General features: G+C 39.4%; 1 protein-coding gene and 1 long non-coding RNA gene across 9 annotated transcripts in view; one reads left to right on the top strand and one right to left on the bottom strand.

Annotated features, from left to right (window-relative positions):
* Window positions 1-417: 417 nt before the first annotated feature.
* LOC138743288 (protein Jade-1-like) overlaps window positions 418-19785 on the bottom strand; it is a 199850-nt gene continuing 180482 nt past the window's right edge. For 2 of the 8 annotated variants that reach the window (XM_069898402.1, XM_069898376.1), the window contains 6 exons: window positions 11459-11754; window positions 7267-9404; window positions 5725-5792; window positions 5312-5434; window positions 3190-3376; window positions 418-1329 (listed from right to left, as the gene is read on the bottom strand). In XM_069898402.1, the coding sequence (XP_069754503.1) occupies window positions 11615-11754 (140 nt within the window). In that variant the 3' untranslated portion in view covers window positions 418-1329; window positions 3190-3376; window positions 5312-5434; ... (1 more) ...; window positions 7267-9404; window positions 11459-11614. Of the gene's footprint in view, window positions 1330-1668; window positions 1819-3189; window positions 3377-5311; window positions 5435-5724; window positions 5793-7266; window positions 9405-11458; window positions 11755-19785 lie in introns of those variants that run through there. The other 6 variants (XM_069898380.1, XM_069898379.1, XM_069898377.1 and 3 more) reach the window with 6 other exon arrangements.
* Window positions 15375-18407, top strand: LOC138742846 (uncharacterized). Its single transcript, XR_011344448.1, has 3 exons — window positions 15375-15663; window positions 15927-16048; window positions 17887-18407. It is a non-coding gene; the product is annotated as an uncharacterized lncRNA (long non-coding RNA).

Consider the following 19785-nt stretch of genomic DNA (forward strand, 5'->3'; position numbering starts at 1 on the left):
ATGAACATTTATCAAGTTGTATTGTTGATCAACTCTAACCCCATTTGTTGCTTTCAGTTTGGCCCCAAACACTAATGCCTTTCATTAATACAAGAACATGGTATTGGGGCACCAGGCAACACTAATGGCGACTCTTCGCCTTACAACAGGCAGAAAGCAATTTGGTGCAATATTGCATGTTCTGTACTATTAAATGACAATGAAGTAATCTTGAATGACGAGGATAAGAATTTGTCAGCTTTTGTCAGCTTCAGAAATTGTGTTTTCCATTAGGTGTGAGAAGGAGCAGTGTTTCAAGCAGGGACAGGAGTTCTTTAATTTGTATAAGCACCTGAATATTTTATACACACAAAATCCAATTATTATCAATGGTGTTAGGTCTGCTTTGTTCAAGAATGAGTGAGTCAGACACCAGACTGAGTCGAAATCAAGGTTCTTTATTACCGGATTGTAACACTTACAACTAACAGTGTTAGTTGGAGAAGGCGCATTCTCCTGATATCAGTAAGTGGTGTTTTTTTATACCTCAGGACACATACTTCATACCATTACACTGTCCAATGAATAAGCTGTTGCTACCCTTCACTGTTAGTCTGCTGCTCATCAGCTTGTTAGTGCCAAGCTTATCTTGAGCGTACAAGGTCACACCTGCATCCTGTTACTCCTTAGTACTGGGTGACTCCTTCTCCGGTCCCATCTCATGATGTTTTTACCTCACAATGGCGAAAGGATCACAATTCCCCATGAGAGAAGGAAGAAGACAAATCCTGTACAACAACTTCTCCAATTCCTGCGACAGTTTGTGCTTTCAGTATCAGCCAATTTGTGTACCTTCTGGTCCAGCACAGATATTTCACACTGGGTGCTGCTCACCTTTTCCAAAGTGACCGTGTAAGAAACTTGCTCCGTTTCACCACACATCTTGCTGAGGTTTGTAGAACACCTGCTGTTGCTCCAATGGCTGAGGAAGACATTTCCCATGCACTCTGGCAAGGCACTATATCCACTCTGGATATGATAATTAGCATCTAATTGTGATTCAGGAGTGGAGTCCAAGGAAACATTGCTTGTCTTCTGACCTGTTTCACTCTCTTCAGTAGTAACTGTTAGTTTAGCTCCATCGCTGGGCAAATCTGCTGAACTTGATTTGTATTGTAATTTATAGGATGATATTTCATTTTCACTGGGTAAACTGAGTTCATTTGAATAAATAACAACAATACAGAAACCTTTCTTATCCTCCATTTTCAGGTTCATTTCAGATACCACTTTGCAAGGTGAGACGATATGGTAATCCTTCATTTCTCAGATGTTTTCTGTGTATAATGTCTGAAGAAATAAGAACATTTTTATCAAAAAAATATTTGAACCTCAAAATTCAGCTTTGTCTATATTCAAACGAAGCCTGCAATGAACAGAAATGTGCTTATACGCTAATTTTCCAGTAAGAAAACTGTCAGAGTTCCCATTACATTGGACAATGAAGATTTTCTTTCTGAATATTTTATGGAATTTGGGCTCTCAATCACAAAAATAATCTTCAGATTTTCCTATAAGGCATTGATTTTGCCACATAACCTAATTTTCTGCCATATTTTAAGTCTACTTCAAAGATACAAAACCATGAAGTGTAACATGTCATTAAAAATTAATTTTTTGTTTTCGTACTTGGACATCTTCCCTGCTGATCTTGGTGCAGTCAGTGATGAGCATGGTGAAAGGTTTCACCAGGTCATTGTGATCATGGAAAAGCAGTGTCAGGGTAACTGGAATCCATCATTGCTGGCTAACTATTGTTACAACAAGAGGCATCAGATGCTGAGTACACACAAAAATCAACGGCAAAACATTTTTAGGTCAGTTGAATTAATACAGTATGTCAGCATCCTTATGAGATTAAACATGCTAAAACATGCTAAATTCAATAAAAGTTAATATAATGTTTCTCCAACTTCCTACATGATACAGCAAATCTGAAATTATCTTTATGTTCAGCTTGAAATTGTTTATCATAATCTCCAATTTTTTTTCCAGGAAACAAATCTTTTGAATAAATTGTCATCCAGTGTTATTTTACATACTGTCTGAACCTATTGGTTCTGGGAAGCATGGCATTGTGAAGTGTGAATGGATGAGGGCACTGTAATGAAATAATTTTCTTAAGGCTGAACTGTTGGATTTGGTAGTTCTTGATCATTACCATTTCTTAATGTAATCCTGTCATTCTCACAGATTTCCTATCATATTTTTAGTCTACTAGTATATTGTTCACAAAGCTTGTTGTCCAGTGTAATTCGATAATGACAGACCTGTTAATCTGATGTCAGTGGGAGGGAAATGGCTGGAGAGGATTCTGAGACTATCAAAATTTGGATGGCCAGGAGAAAATTTGGGACAGCGGGCATAGATTTTTTGCATGGGAAATTGTCTCTTACAAACTTGATAGAAATTTTTTGAAGAGGTAACAAAGAGGGCAAGGAAGTTGATGGTATTTATTTAGATTTTGATAAGGCATTTGATAAAGTTCCACATGGTAGGTTGGTATGGAAGGTTAGAACATACAGAATTGGAGGCCAACAAACCAACTGGATAAATCCAGAGGGCAGTTTTTCAGGCTGGAGGCCAGTGGCCCAAGCAGTGCCTCAGGGTTTGGTACTAGGATCCTTGCTTTTTGTGATATATGCAAATTATATGGTGGACAGCCCTCAATAAATTTATGGCTCAACAAGTCTGAAGCTTCGTGGGGCTTCTTTGCCAGTGTTCCTTTCTTGGTGTCTAAGGGTGGGAGAATGAGCGATCGGACTTGGGGAGGATCTTAACTTGTAATGTCCTGAGTTAGATGATGGTTAGTCAGTTCATTGAACTAACTTCACTGAATTGTGCCATAAAGTCAAATTGGTAACTCTTTCCTTACTCATTTGCTTTTTTATAAGTCTGTCCAAATCTGGATCAATATTAATGAACCTTGAATAGTTCAGATTGAACCTAAAATGAACTTTATTAATGGATTTGCCACACAAATATAATAAGAGGTCTTTTGCTTTATTCACTCTTTAAAGTAAGCAATGCATAATAAAAGCAAAAAAACACCTACTATTACTGGAAAACCTGAACTAAAAAGAGAAATATTCAGTAGGTCAGAAATAATTTGTGAAGAGAAAAACTATTAAAATTTCAGATCCATTTTACCAGAAACACAGACACCTGCAGCTTTCTTTCAGGCTTTGCTGTGATTTGAAAGCTGAAGATTGTACCCAAGGCATGATTACTTCAGTCCCCAAATCTTCATTGTGGTGCCAGAAAACAGAGCTGTCAGGCCATTTCACCCTGGAGGCACTACCAGTGAGTCTGATCCTGCTTCTAAATGGGAATGTGTCTGTAGAAGTAAAAGGATTTAAAAACAATCAAAAGGAGAAAATCTACTTTAAAGGATCATGCAACAATAAATAATTATTTAAAACAAAATCCTATCCATGCATTTTTTTTTAGAAAAAATGCACCATAAGTGTTTAGAAATAATGTATATTTCACCACTTTGTTTCCTACCTGAATGCAGTTTATAAATATATTCAGTAAGTTAATCTTTCTGCTGCATGAAGACAACTCGGTTTTGATAGAGTTATACTGGGAGGTGTGAGAGAGCACAAATGATTGAAGTTCTGAATTATGCTGTTTGAGAAAAATTATTTGATGACGTCTTCGGGAAGAATTAACAAAAAGCCCTACCCACTTTGTGGTTTCTGAATCATTCCTTTATCATTCTAGTTGATCACTGTTCCTTCCTACAGTTTTTATAAAATTTAACCAATACTTTTCTTGGTTTCCTTTGTCCTGAAGACATTGGCTCACACGAAGGATTGGATTGATGGTACCATGTAACTCAACAGATGTCTACTTAACTATAGAAACGAGTTTGTGAAGGGTTCCAATTGGTGTGATCTTGTTCTTGTGGAAATCCATCTTTTGCAATCTTTCATCAATCCTGGAAACCCCGGGGAAAGAGAGTGCTTGTTTCTGTTTCCCTCCCTGGCTCAGGGATATTGAAGTCATGTGTAGTACTCCCCTCACTGCACTGACAACAATCAGGCAACTCAGGAGGGACCAATGTTAATATACAAAAGCTCTGGAGAAACTCAGCAGGTTCCACAACATTCCTCATGTAAACTGGAAGAGTTGTCTTGTAAATCGTCATCATTAGCCTCCATGGCATATTCTTCATTGTCCACAAAACCCTCTAATCACACCATCAACCCAGTGATGCTCAATATGGTAAAAATTTGGTACCGAGTCAGACACCACTTTAAGTGGGGAGCTGCATCAGTTCAGGGTCCCTTAAATAACAATCATTTATTTTCCTGCATCACATTTATTTTGTTACTTCCATATTTGACATTTTATTTCAAAGGCTTTTCCAAACTTTCCACAGATACCTGCCAAAGACCCCTGGGAAAATATAATATCAGATAATCCAGGAGTGAAAGGGACAATTTTTAAAAATTATATCTCTATTCCATCAATTAAAAGACATTCGCTTTCCAAAATAAAGACAGAATGGGAACAAGAATTGGAAGTAGAAATTGATGAGGAGAAACTGTTGAAAGAGTCTATTGAGAGAATTCATTCTACCACCTCCTACGCTCATTTGGGACTCGGTCAGTTCAAGGTGCTGCTCAGGTTTCACTTTTCAAAATTCAGACAATTGGCCATTCATCCTGAAATAGAGGACAAATGCAATAGGTGTAGTGGCTCCCCTTGCCACCTAAGTCATGTTTTATCAGTGCCCCAAAATACAAGGGCTCTGGAGCAGCGTCTTTAGCACAATGACTGAAGTATTTAAAGTCAGTTTGCAACCCTACCCGTTGACTGCAATATTTGGAATCTCCAGCAACACCCTAAATTCCCTGCAGGAAGACACAATAGCATTTACATCCTTATTAGCCAAGCATCTAATCTTGTGATGTTGGAAGTTCAAGTCTGACAGGGGTCCTTCTATTATACAGCGGATTAAGGATAATACGTACAAAGTTGTTTTTGCTTTTGATGCTCAATAAATACATTTTGCAAAAAAAAAATCTTAGAACAGCAATCCTATGGTTTTCCTAGAAAGGACATTCTTACTCTGCGTTAATGTTTATTATAATCCTTCTATCATTCTAAATGAGATGTTGAATACTTTCAAAGTTATACTTATTTGGACTGCAGGAAGAAGAAATGTACACAATATTCCAAGTGCAAGTAAACTAATGATTTATAAAGTAAGAGGATTAATTTGCTACATCAACCTTTTATCTGAAAATCTGATAAGATTTACCTGGTGCTAATTAATGTGGTGCTGAGATACAGTAAAACCCCTGGCATCTGGCACCAATGGGGATTGGTAGTTACTGGATAAGCAAGTTTTCTGGTTGCTTCTTACGATGCCTAACTAATATATCTGCATTAAAAATAAACAGTTTAAAAGACAAAAATACTATATTGTACTTGCACTGAACAAACTTAACTTGCATGAATATATAAACCTGAAAGAATTTTACTTTGTTTTCAGTCACATTCTTTGAAAACATTTAACCATCGCTGCATCTTTCCCCTCCACTGAGCTGCCCAAAAGACGGACAATTACATTATAGATAATTAACCCCGCCCCATCCCCCCACTCCGCCAAGTTTACAGATAAAGCCTTACTAATATACTTGACAATACAATATTAAAAATAAAGACTCTTACCCAGCAGGGAATAGGAGATACTTTAAGAGAGACACACCAACGGCGAGCGGCATCAACAGCTCTTTGTCCTGGGTGATGGCATTTTATTCAAATACAACTTTATTCAGATAGTTGCTAAGAACAAGACCCTCCTATAGCTGAATATTTGCCCCCATCTTCACTAAAGGTTTATGTGTTACTTCAGAGAACATTTACTTTAACAATTTTAAACTTTTATTTATTTCAATCTATTTATTTATTTATCTATTTCCTTGATTTTTTTTGCTGGTTGCTTGTGTTACTTGAATTCCAGATAACAGGGGTTTTGCTGTAGGTTCAATTTATTTCCAGTCAACGCCCCAGATGACTTGTATTTTCTATGCACGTCATTTTCATTCTGTGATTACATCATGAATTAATTTTACATTGGGTGGAGTTCATACACTGTCGATAATGATTCTATTTTTGGAGTTGCAACAGGTGTGGACTTTTTCTTAGTCAGAATGGTATATTCTATTAAAAGCACAAAAAAATGCTGAAAAACCAGTTTCTGACTGAATTAACAGGGGTTCTGGCAACACTGAATAATCTGTACACACGACAAACCCAGGAGGAGTGAATTGGCTGGTAAATCGAAGCATTTGGCAAGACTTCCAGCTTCTACTTAATTTGTGGGAGGGGAATGAACTTGGATAGTTAAACTCCCTGGATGGGAACCAGTAGTCAAGGCATAAAGGAAAGAGAGAATTAAGAGGCTCCAATAGCTCAGTGGTTAGAGCAATGGTGTTGTAAACCAGGGGCCACGAGTTCATTCCTCACTGGGGCTTCATTTCTGTGAGGGGTGCTGGACAAAGTGGAGACTCTCTGTCTTCTTTACAGTAGACAAAGTTAAAGAAATTTCACGCATGTTACGTTCCAGTAAACTTTCCAGTAAACTTAAATTGAATTATTCATGGTTAAGCCGACAGATCAACAGTACATATTTAAAGTAGATGATGCAATCCGAAACAAATATGCACCTGTCAAGCTATAAAAAGGTTTGCATATGTGGAATGAGAAATTAAAATTCAGTTGACTGGGACACCTATACAAATTAAGTTAAGGAACAAAGGAAAGAATGAAAGGTGCAAGAAAATTACAAGAAAACAATACAGTACTTAGAAGAGGAACAAAATCATTACAAAATATTTCCTTAATTGTTTTAGGGAATGGATTTGAGTCAGGAAAACAGCAGTGTCATGGTTATACTCCCAGACTTGTGTCTCAAGACACAAGCTTGAATCTCATCCTTAATGATTCTAGAATTTTGCCACAATTCCTACTAACTGGTCTATATTTCCCTGCTTTTTTCACTTCCCCATTTAAAAATTAATAATGTTACATTTACTACCTTCCAATCTGTTGGGACCATCCAGGATCTAGGAAATTTCAGGCGTTCATCACTAAAGCATTAGTATGGAATCATATCCAATGGCTAGTTTTTGGTCCTCTTTATTTTTTCAATATTTTATCATTAGTGATATTAATAACAAAATTTCTTACTGTCATGAACCAAATGATTACCTGCTGCCATCAGGAACGAGGTATAGGTGCACCAGCAGGTTCAGGAGCTGCTAACCCTCCACCATCAGACTCCTCAACAGCAAACTCAATCAGGACTCTTGCTTGTGCATTTTACTGATTTAAAAAAAAAATTCTCTTGTGGTGGAGTGCGACAATGAGCAATGGAGGTTGGCTGTGTTGAGCGAGAAGTGTGAAAAAGTCCAGCAATGTCTCAGTACGAACTCAGTTACTCAAAAACCCATGATTCAAACACCCGCACTCTTTTCCTTTAACCCCAGCATCTGGTGGGATTGAAGTGACATGGGCTTCCGGTGCAAGGGTCGCCTCGCATCTAAAGTCCTGCTAGATGATGTCGGTTGATTTCCTGTCTGCGACTGCAGGGGCCGGTTCGCTTGTTGTGTTGGTGAGCCATGATGTGTAGGTGCCACACTCTTTGTATTGCACAATTTGTCTGTTTACATTCGTTATCTGTTTACAGTTCTTCATTTACATGTATATGCTGTGTAGAAATTTTTTTGCTCTACCAATAAGTGGTAATTCTGCTGCATCCGGAGAAAATGGAATCTCAGGGTGATATGTGATGTCATGTATTGATACAAAATCTGAAATCTTCATTTCTGCAGTCCTGACAGATTCCAAATAGTTATTTGCTATTTTATCCTTTTCTTTCCATGGTATCTATATCCCCTTTTTTCCCTTTTTTTACATGGTTTCCCCTTTTTCCCCTTTTTTTACATGGTTGAAGTGTTCTTATAATCATGTTTCTTTATAATTTTCAAAAATCTTTTTCCTCTTTTATCCTTTTTTTTAATGTATATTGTCGCTTCTGAAAAGTCTCTCAATCTCCGGGCTTTCCACTCGTCTTCACAATATTCTTCTGGTGTTTTTTTGGGGATTTTGAGTTCTGCCTGGGATGAAACACTTTTCCACTGAGCTTCCAAGTCAAAAAAGCTCATTGTCTGGTTTTGCACCAGTTTAACTCCTGGGTTGAAAAACTCCTATCAGCAAAAGTCACAATGATAACATGTCATCCTTTTATTGTGATTGATTTGAAGATGTGCTATGGAAATGGAGAAAAGGTCTCACTCTGGAATTGGTATCAATGCGTGAACATCCTTTGACATGCAACTTGTGGAAAGAATGAGGGAGAAAGTAGCTCATATGGATGGAGAGAGAGAGAGAGAGAGAGAGAGAGAGAGAGAGAGAGAGAGAGAAAGGAAAAGATGCAAAAAATATCAGTGGGTGCCTAAAACATTAGTATGCTCAATTTATTTTTATTAATGGAGTCAGAATTCTCATCATGGAAGATATTTGCTTTCCTAACACTGAATAATGAGGTTCATAAGTTATAAAATAATATCTCTCATCCTTCACTTTATTCTCTTGCAAACACACAAAAAATTTATTTGGCTGTATATCATCTTGTAGACATTTAGGAACTAATATTTCCTGAAACTGATGATGGTATATTTCTATATATTTTAGATTCTGAACACATCCATCTCAGAAATAATTTGAATAAAAAACATAGCAAATTCTCTTGAGTTGATGAAACAAAGAGGATGACTCACTTATTCTTCAGGAAAGACTGAAGCAAATTAAAATAAAACTCTTAATATTCTTGTCCTTTTACTATTTCTAAGTCTTTATGTGTGTATTTCAGTGAGGGGCACTTGACAAAGTGGCGACTCTCAGTATTCCTTATGGTAGACAAAGTTAAAGAATTTCATGTCTGTTACATTGTAAATGTTGTATTATGCGACAATAATGGAACCTTTGTAGCAGGCCGAGCGACCACGTGGTGAGAAAGGCTGAACCACCGCCCCAGTCGTCTGACTCAAAATGGCGCGGGTCCCCTTTCACTCCCGAGAAGCCCGCGGTTGACGCCATGTGTTGCCCAGGGGAACTCTCCACTTTCGTGTGGTGGACCACCGGCTAGGGAGTGATGCCATGACCTACTGACGTCACTTCCGGAAGCTGAAGTGGGTGTTCCCTGCACACAACACGAGGAATTCAAACAATAAAGTCAGTTACTGGTTCACCCTTGCACCATGTGGTCGTCTCTTTATTCTGTAGCGCAGCCGTAGCAGACCTTTTATTGGGGGTGTGTGTTGGGGGATTGGGAAGTTTATTGTCATCTGTGGAGAAACAGAGAGAAAGGCATCATTTTGTATTCTGTCCAGGCAGATCGGCAAGCAATGCAAAAATTAAAACATTATTATAATAAAACATCAGTGCAGGGGAATGCAGGGCACAGTGTCAAATGAGAGAAAAGTACATGGTTGTGTGTTATAGAAAAAAAGTACAGTTAAACAAAGCAAAGAGTTTTTTTTATCCAAAAAAGGTTTAGTATATACTATTTAGAAAATGAATTATGGATATGATTTACAATTTCTGTATGTTAGTGATATACAGAATATCTTATTTAGCTTATGTAACTGTCCATATTTCCTTGTTGAGTTGTACCCTTTTTGTTTGTACAAGTTCTTTTACTAAAATTAATAAAAATATTTTAAAAAGAAAACAGTGCAAAGAATCATCTTGTAGCAAGGTCCTTTCAAGAGTATGATCAGAGAAGGAAAATTGTCCTTGAATCTGTTTTTAAAAATGTGAACTTTCCACCTGAAGGGAAGGTGGAGAAAATACACCAAATGGACAATGCCACACGATTGTGGTGATGGTATTCTCCACAGTCCCGTAATGAACAGCATTAAAAGCACATGAGACTGATAAGAAAGAACAATGAATGAAAATGGAGAGAAAGGGGAAAGCAGTTCCGCTGTTCAAAGAAATAAATGGCAGACATTTGAACTTAATAATTAACTCAGAAACACACTCTGCTTCAATCAGATGTCAGCATCTTTAACGCAAATAAAACAGATCACCAAAGTGTGAAGCATGACTTGACCATGGTAGAGAAAATATAGAATAAAGACTGCCAGTGCTTCAATAATGGCTACCATTGGAAAGTTAATACATAGTTTACAAGTAAGAAATATTCATTTCAGGCAACAATAATCTAACAGGATAAGTGAACAAGCCAAAGATATCAAGAAAATTTAAAGACGGCATTAAATCAAAGGGAAAGGCCAAAGGAAGCAGCAAGCCTGAGGGCTTTGAACACTTTAGAAGCAGCAGAGGACCAAACCTTGATAAGGAAGGAAAAATAGATACAAGAGCAGGTTAGTGAGCGTAAAAACAATTGGGATGAGCTTTTAATCGATGCGTGTGAAGGAGTAAAAACACAAAATGCTGGAGAAGCTCAGCAGGTCCAACAGTGTCATTTATGTAGCAAAGGTAAAGATACAGAACTGATGTTTCGGGCTTGCACCTTTCATCAAAGGGCTGCTGAGCTTCTCCAGCACTTTGTGTTTTTTACCTCAACCATGGCGTCTACAAAATTTTGAGATTTACTTGTGCAAAGGAATAGATTAGCAAAACTAAAAATGAGTCTCTGACAGACTGAGGTAGGAGAAATAAAACCAAGTAAGGAAATGAAAGAAAAAATTAATGGGGTGTTTTTAATTTCACTTAACAAATAAATAATGGAAAACCTCTCAAGTCTAGAATTAATAAAGATCTCTAATAAATCTGCAATCATTAAAAAAAATACTGGAGAAATGGAAATGGGCCTTTTAATGAATGTTTTTGCTGTCATCTTCCTGACTTCCAATGTTTCCAAAAAACTAAGCAATCGGAAGGAAGCAAATGCAAGCTGTGGTGATACAAGCTCTACACTAGCCACACTCCTACCAGCCTACTGCAGGGGACAACCAATGTACCTGCAGGTAGGCAACCTGGGAGGCTGGGCACACCTGCCGGCTATCATTCACTGGCCCGTAAAAAGACTCAAACTGGCCCCTTCAAGGGACAGTCAGACGTGGAGCTAGCAAAGATACTAAGACTGGTGTACAAAGTTTGTTAATTAAAGCCTGTTGTACAGTCTGTGGACTTTGCGTCAGTCATATAACACTACTACTATCTGGCATCTAGGGGATCACGGATGTCAGATATGTGAATTTTCCAGTTGATTAAGACTCACTCTTACAATGCCTAACTAATACACCTGCATTAAAAATACACCGTTTAAAAGACAAACAACAGTGCAACATGTAAAGTAATTTGAAAAAAAAAGTGTTGTAGTCTTTAATTATGTAAAATTTACTTTAATCAATTCATTCCCATAACTTACCAAATTTAAATTAGAACCCTGGTCGCTGGTGCTGTAGCAGTGTTGCACCAACCGCTACGTTATTAGCCCGCTCAGATAACTCAGATAGCCTAGCATCAGTAACAGGGATAATACTAGAAGCTGGTGTTAAAGAAATGTAACTGGACATATGGAAAGTCATGGTTGATGTTTTGAGCCAGCATTCTTCATCAGGACCATTCTTATTCTTCCACAAATGCTCCTCCACCTGTTAAGTTCCTCCAGAAGTTTGTGCCTGTCTTCAGATTCTGCAGTCTGCATCTCCGGTGTGTCTCCACCTGTAAAATAACGATTAGAGGGCCTTTACAGAACCATAGTCATACAGTAAAGGACTGGCCCTTCTTCCCAGCTTGCCTTTGCTAACCAAGTTGGCATCCTGAGTTGTCCCATTTTCTCCATCTCCTTCTAAGCCCTTCCTTTCCATAAATCTGTCCAAATGTCTTTTGAATGTCAAAATTACACCAACTCCTCTGGTAGCTCATTTGAGATACAGACCACCTTCTGACTTCTTAAATCTCTCCCCTCCCTTTTAAGTGAACACCTGAGGCCATTAAAATCACAAAAGGAAAATTGTGTCTATTTGTTAGATTCTTTTGGAGGTTGCAACTGGCTGGAACAATAAGGGAATCTTTGATAACCTGGCGCAGCATAAATTCTCAACCAAATGAGCTCAGAGCACCATGTAAGTTAGTGGCATAGATTGAGGACTGGAAATGGACAGAAATAGTTGGAATATTTAAATGTTATATGTAGACATGCAGCACTGTAACAGGCCAATTCGGCTCTAAACGTCCATGCCACCCAATTTACATCCCATTTACCTACACCCCAGTACATTTTTGAAGGTTGGGAGGAAACTGGAACCCCCCCCCAGAAACATACAAACTCCTTACAGACAGCATGGGATCGAACCCAGGTCCAGTCCCAATCACTGGCGCTGAAAATGTGTTGCACTAACTGCTATGCCAATCTTGCCTCTGTCCTATACATAGGTCATTTTGGGTTCAATGGCTATGGCAGGGATCAGCCCATAACTCCATCAATCGTTTGAATGTTACATGTCCACATTTGCTGCTGGTGCAAAGCTAGGTGGCAGTGTGGACTGTAAGGAGGATGATAAGGAGCTTCACAGGTAGAGAGTTCAGTGACTGGGCAAGCATCTGGCAGATCGAATATCATGTGGAAACATTTGAGGTCATTAATTTCTATGGAAAAAGTAATAAGCCACAGCATTTCCAAATGGTTAGAGACTGAGAATTATTGCTGTTTGGAGGAATTTGGATGTCTTTGTGCACACCACTCAAAGTTTACCCGGCATGGTTAGCATTACTGATTAGTACAGTGCTATGATAGCGTGAATGATTAGGGTTTAAGCCCGCTGTCATCTGTCAGGAGTTTTTCCATTCTGCATTTCAAAGATGTAAGGTGTTAGTCGGTCAAAATATATGGGATAGTCTAGAAACATGATGTAAAGGTTGACCCTGGCCTCTCACCTTGGCCCCAGTCGCACGCATACCTGAGCTCCCAATACCTTGTTTGCAAATTCATGCCTCGGTCCCAGCTGTCCACCCATTGGGGCTCCCAACTCCTCAACACAGCAGATGGAATATTACTGGGTCTCCACTCAGCTCTGGAACACGTTGAAAACAACAATTCATATGTATGGTTGCTCTTCATTGAAAACAGCTCAACCTTCAATAACATTATTCCCTTAGTACTGCTGGTCAAGAAGCTACAAACTCTGGACCTCTGTAGCCCTCTCTGCAACTGGATTGTTGACTTTCTCATCGGAAAACCACAGTCAGTACGAATTGGAAGCAAAGTCTCATTCTTACTGATTATCAACACAGGGACACCTCAAGGATCCGTGCTTAGCCCACTGCTCTACTCATTATACACTCATGACTGTGTGGTCAGGCACAATTTCAATGCCATCTACAAGTTTGTTGATGACACCAGATTTGTCAAGCAGAATAACAAATGGCAATGAGGAAGCGAACAGGGAGGAGATAGATCAACTCATTGAATTGTGTCATACCAACAACTTTGTGCTCAACTTTAGAAAAACTAATGAGATGATTGTGGACATCAGGAGGGATGTCAGGGGAACACAACCCAGTCCTCATCGAGGGCTCAGTAGTGGAGAGGATCAAGAACTTCAAACTCATGGGTGTCAGCATCTCTGAAGATCTGTCCTGGACCCTCCATGTCGATGCAATTATGAAGAAGGCTCGCCAGCGGCTATACTTTGTGAGCTGTTTGAGGAGATTCGGTATGTTACTTGTAAACTTCTACAGGTGTACCATGGCTGGTTGCATCACTGTTTGGTACGGAGGCATCAAATCTCAGGACAAGAAAAACTCCAAAGGGTTGTTAACTTAGCCTGTAACATCACAGGCAGCAGACTTCACTCCATCAAGGACATTTACATGAGGCAGTGTCTTAAAAAAGCATCCTCTATCCTCAAAGGCCCCCAGCACCCAGGCCATGCCCTCTTCGCTCTGCTACCATCGGGGGAAAGATACAGGAGTCTAAAGACGAGCACTCAGCGGCCCAAGGACAACTTCTTTTCCACTGCCATCAGATTCCTGAATGGTCAATGAGCCAAAGACACTGCCTTACTAATTATATTTGTATTTCTTTTATATATATATTAGTGCTGTAAGATGGTTCGTAATAAGATATGAATATTTTCACTGTGATGCTGCAAAACACCACATTCATGACTCGTTCACAACAATATATTTTGATGCTGTTGGCCATTAATTGTAAAACAGTTTCAGTTGATTCTGAGTATCTTGTGTGACTACAGCTAGAATATTTTGTGCCATTTCCTCACTAATGCTGATATATTTGCAATGAAGGAAGTGCGGAAGATCTTCTGGTTGATTCTTGTGGTGGCAGGATTGTTGTGTGCGGAGAGATGACACTGACTGGACTGCATCCATTGAGTTTTTACAAATGGAAGTTACTGTCATTGGAGAATATAAATTTCTTGATGGACCTCACAGACTAGATGTGGAGTTGATCCATCCCCTTGTTGCTCTGTCTCTGCAGCTGGGAGAATCAAGATAAGAGGCCTGTATTTCAGAGAAGAGATGCAGAGAAATGTCTGACTGGAATTCTTTGTCCAGAAGGACCATGGAGGATCGATTGCTGTATACTGACGGTCTTCCCTCTAAATCTATTGATGAAGGATCTCAACCAGAAATGTTGACTATTACTTTGCCTCCACGGATAATGCTTGACCTGCTGGGTTCAAAGTCGAGTTTTTATTGCCAGAGGGTAGGCAATGACATCACATACAACCCTGAGTTTCTTTTTCCTGCAGGCAAGGAAGAATGATCACTTATTAGTAGTTCATCCAGCTGTCTGATCTTTTACAGCATCTGCTATCTCCTGTGCCTGTATAAATTTGAATGTGTTGGAAGGAACCAGCAAGGTTTTCTTCATGATCTACTAGTGCCCACTGTACAGTTCCAATGATTGGACACTTGATCAAATGGCCTTGGCCATCTGGTAAGTGTAAAGTCCAGTTCAGTGTTGTTCATGATCTGGGCTCGGATAACAGACTTAAAAGACAGGAGTGCATTATTCTCTTCTCTGCATCAGTACTGTGCACACATTAAATAATATCACATAAAGAAACAAAAATTAACAAAACTGCTCCAAATTTTGAATAAATTTCCTGGGTACTGCTGACCTAATTATTTTCAAATTATTTAAAAGGTCAAAAATTCTTTGCTGAATGTGCCGCTAACAAGGTGCAAATTGTCTTGGACCAAAGATCAGTTGATAAAATGTCCTGGTAACAGGTTTAAAGCAATTTGTATTGGCTGCAATAAGCTGGTGACTCATCTCCTGAAACCATCTTGAAAGAGTCTGTGGTTATAGCAGGAAGTCGATACTGCCGAGGTATTAAAGGAACAAGACTGTTTTAAAAAGAAAGTACAAGCAAAAACATGTGGCACTAACTCTTGGCTGGAGCCAAGTTGGGGAACATTTGAAGTTATTTGAAAATACAAAGAAGAAAGAAAGTTGAGGGCAGTTCTGGAAATGGGATGAAGATATGAAAGGATTACTTTTCATTCACCCCAAAAGGAGTGCCTAAAAATTGTGAGATGTACCTGACCTGAAATATTAATGCTGTATCTCTCTCCACTGAGGATGTCTGCTGGGCACTTCTGGTATTTTCCATTTTGATTCACACCTCTCTTGAGGTTTTCCGTAAAGATGCCTCATCTTTCATTGTTATTTATTGAACCAAATGATGCACTTCAGAAAATTTTGAAAAAAACTCAGCAGGTCAAGCAATATCTATGGAAAGAGATAATAAGCCTTCATTTCCCTTATATTTCTCCTTCTACTGATGCTTACTGAGTGATTCCAGAATTTTCTATTTTAATTTCAGTGATCATGCATCTGTCTTTTTCATTTTATTTTCTTCCAGCATTTCTTGATCCATTCTTTCATCTCTCGGGGCCTTCCCTCAATGCAGTTCCTGAACCAGCCCAATGCAGATGCCGGAGTTTTGAGTGATTACAGAGGAACTGGAGGGGCTCAATGGGGCAGGTAACATTTATGGAGAGAAATGGTCTGTCAATGTTTCAGGTCGGGAAGGGGAAAGGGAAAGCATAAAAAGTGGGGGAAGGCGTTCTGGTGATGACCTACTGGAAAAATGAAGGTGGAAGAAAGTGGAGAGATGGATGGAGGAGAAGACCATGGGGCGGGTTGGATCAAAGTAGAATGGGAGCAGGCAAAGGGAGGGTGGAGGCAGTGTTACAAGATTACGGCAGGGCCACCTAAATTGGGAACCACCAATGTTCATGCACAAGAGTAGGGCGGGAGGGGAGGTCCTTCCCTGGAGTCTCATAGCTCTTTGGCACATCCCAGTATCCTCTCCACTTCACTACTGATATCAACATTTTGGTGTCAAACAGCTCACTGGAGGGTTTTTGAAAAGCTTGGCCACGCAGGATAATAACAGATTATTGGTCCTCATCTCCAAATTAATGTAGAGTTTCATTCCCTTTATAAATTTTGAGTTTGCACAACTCTGGTTGACATTTCTGGAAGCCTGTATTAGGGATACCTGATCCTGTTTGTTTGGGGTTCAGATTACAACTGTCACTTCATTGAATGCTGGTCTGTATTTGCCCTTCACTAAGTAAACGTGTAATGAGTAATGCTTTGATGGATCGTGTAGCTGCTCCATGATCCTGGTGTAATGTTTCACACATACTTTTTCAGAAATGGTACAAAGCAGATGCACTGGATCCTACAGCTTGATTTCTTGGTAGCACTTGACATTAAGATGTGAGAAAATGAGAAGACATCTTTGTTGCGTGTCATCCAACATTAATTTTCCAAATACTGTGAAATTTGTGTTCAATTAATGGTACATCCATAGTTCTTATTCTTCATATATGTTTTTTTTACAAGCATTAAAAAAATTGTACAAGATATTTTGAATCAAACAAACTTGACTCAAATGAAGTTGGAAGCAATCCAGCCCTTCAAGTCCATGTTCACGCCTACTGGCATGGATTAACTACTAATCCATATTATTTCCAGTTCTGGTCTTTGAGGTGGGACCTTATCGAAAACCATCTAAAGTTCACATAGACTGTGCAAATCCTTGAGGCGCAATTAGTCACCGCCTTGAAAAATGATTAGTGTACCAGTTACAGCGCCAGTGGCTGGGGTTCGAATCCCACACTGTCTGTAAGGAGTTTGTACATTGTCCCCGAGTCTGCGTGGGTTTCCTCCGGGTGCTCCAGTTTCCTCCCACCATTCAAAATGTACTGGGGTTGTTGGTTAATTGGGTGTAATTGGGCGGCACGGGTTTGTGGGCTGAAAGGGCCTGTTACTGTGCTGTAGGCCTAAATTTAAATATAAATTTAAACAAATTAAATTTAAATGATTCAGTCATAACTTTTTAAAGTTATGATGATTTATACCTGGTTAATCCCAAGCCTCTCCATGCAGAGATTATTCAGTCTCCCAATATTTTGTCCAATAATTTCCTAATCACAGATGTTGGATTCATCTGCCTAAAATATGTTAAATAAGGTATTTTGTATCAACCTAAATGAATCAGTTAGGGGACAATAAAAGTCAAACAGAAGAATATATTAGAGAGGAAGTTCATTATTATCTGCAACTGATACAGAGAGGTGCAGAGAAATCAGGAAATGGCAGCTGTGATAAATCTTTCAGGCATTTGGTACTGAGTGACTAGAATGTTTGCAAATTAGATTCCTGGGTTAAGCAAGCTCACTAATCTGGCTCAGCATCCCTCGGTAAGGAAGAATCAGAGTGTGAGTGTAATGGTATGGATTGTACATAGTTATCATTCTGTCTCCTCATGAACTTTCCAACTTGTTCATTGCTTCTGTATTTTTCTGAAGTCCAGTTTTGGATAAGCTACTGAGAAGAACAACCCATTGTCATGAGACTACATTGTGTGCAGCCTTCCCTGCTCATGGATTCCACCCAACTCTTTTGCAACTAATCGTTTTTATGAAAGGGACTATTTCAAACTCAACATCCTATCTGATTGAGAACTGGATCCAGAATAATCCAGACGTTGTCTGAAGTGGGCACCCCGCATACAGCCTCTTTCAGCTAATCCCATCAGGAAAGAGATACAGGAGTATCAGAGCCAGAACCACCAGGCTGAGGAACAGCTTCTTCCCACAGGCAGTGAGAATGCTGAATGACCAAAAGAACCACTCACACTAACCATCCGAGACCCTCATATTCATAAAACAATATTCATTTATTTGCATAAATTTATATTTGTTCTACATACGTTTTGTTTATCTGTATGTGTATTATGCCTGAGTGTTTTGCACCAAGGACTGGAGAATGCTGTTTCATTGGGTTGTACTTGTACAATCATATGACAATAAACTTGACTTGACCTGAACTTTCAACTCTATATTGTCCTAATCAGAAGGTTTACTTCTAATATTGTCTTTGTAAAATGATGGCAGATAGAAAACTTGACGATTCCCAAAAATCAACCAGCTGTGCTGGATTGAAAGATAATCATTAGTGTTAAAAACCTCTATTCCCCATACATTTATGCCAGTGTTCTGTGACATTACATCTATTATGAAAGAGGATCACCAAGAAGTGGGGTTACACAAAAATGCTGGAGAAACTTAACAAGTCCTTCAGCGTTCTTTATAGAGCAAAGATAAAGATACGTGATCAACGTTCCATCTGCTTGAGCTCTTCATGAAGGTCCAACCAAAAAATTGGTGGGGTGGGGAAAACGGCAGGGGTGAGATGCAAGAGGGCGGGAGGAAAACAAACAAGCCTGAAAAGTGATGGGGAAGAGGGATGGCTCTGTGAATGGAGAGGGAAGGGGGAGAAAAGCTGGAGGAAAGGAGACAAAGAGATGAGGGGAGAGAGGGTGACGGGGGAGTGGCATCCGGTTAATGTGGGTGGCTCTCAGGCTCTATGACCATGTACTGACGCACACTCCATTCACCTAGAAATGGGGCTTCATTCAAGCTAAGATTTCTGTTTACCATGTGTTTCGTGATGTCTTTTATGAATTTCCAGAGAGAAACCTCTTATAGCTGGAGTTCTTCATTTGCCATTAATTTCTGCTGGTTTAAAACGTGTCAGCACTCCTGACACCAGACGGATTGTCAGTTCACAAAAAAAACCCCATAAACCTGCAACTGGATTTTCCACATCTCACATAAAAACCTGGTCATTACAACTTCCATGAATAAACCTTTTAGAAGCAGAACCTTGGGATCTTAAGAACAATATTTACCATCTATTCCTCAAACTAAATTTTAGAACATTTGTTTGGTGGATTATGTATTTAATTGCACATGACAAATACGTTGCATACAAATATCCTGGGTGTCAACATCTCCATGGATCTGTCCTGGAGCTTCAATCACAAAGAAGGCTCACCAGTGACAAGTCTTGTGAGGAGATTGAGAAGATTCAGAATGTCACTGAAGACTCTCAAAAACGTCTACAGGTGTACCATGGAGAGCATCCTGGCTGGTTGCATCACTGACTGGTAGAGGTGCCAAAGCTCAGGACAGGAAAAAACTCTGGAGGGTTGTTAACTCGGCCTGTGACATCACAGGCACCAGACTTCACCCCATCAAGGACATCTACAAAAGGTGATGTTTTAAGCAGCCTCTATCCTCAATGAACCCCCACCAGCCAGGCAGCACCCTCTTCACCCTGCTACCATTGGGAAAAAGGTACAGAGGCCTGAAGACAAGCATTCAGTGACACAAGGACAGCTTCTTCCCTGCGGCCGTCAGATT

This window comes from Narcine bancroftii, chromosome 9 (genome assembly GCF_036971445.1).
Source record: "Narcine bancroftii isolate sNarBan1 chromosome 9, sNarBan1.hap1, whole genome shotgun sequence".
Lineage (NCBI taxonomy): Eukaryota > Metazoa > Chordata > Chondrichthyes > Torpediniformes > Narcinidae > Narcine > Narcine bancroftii.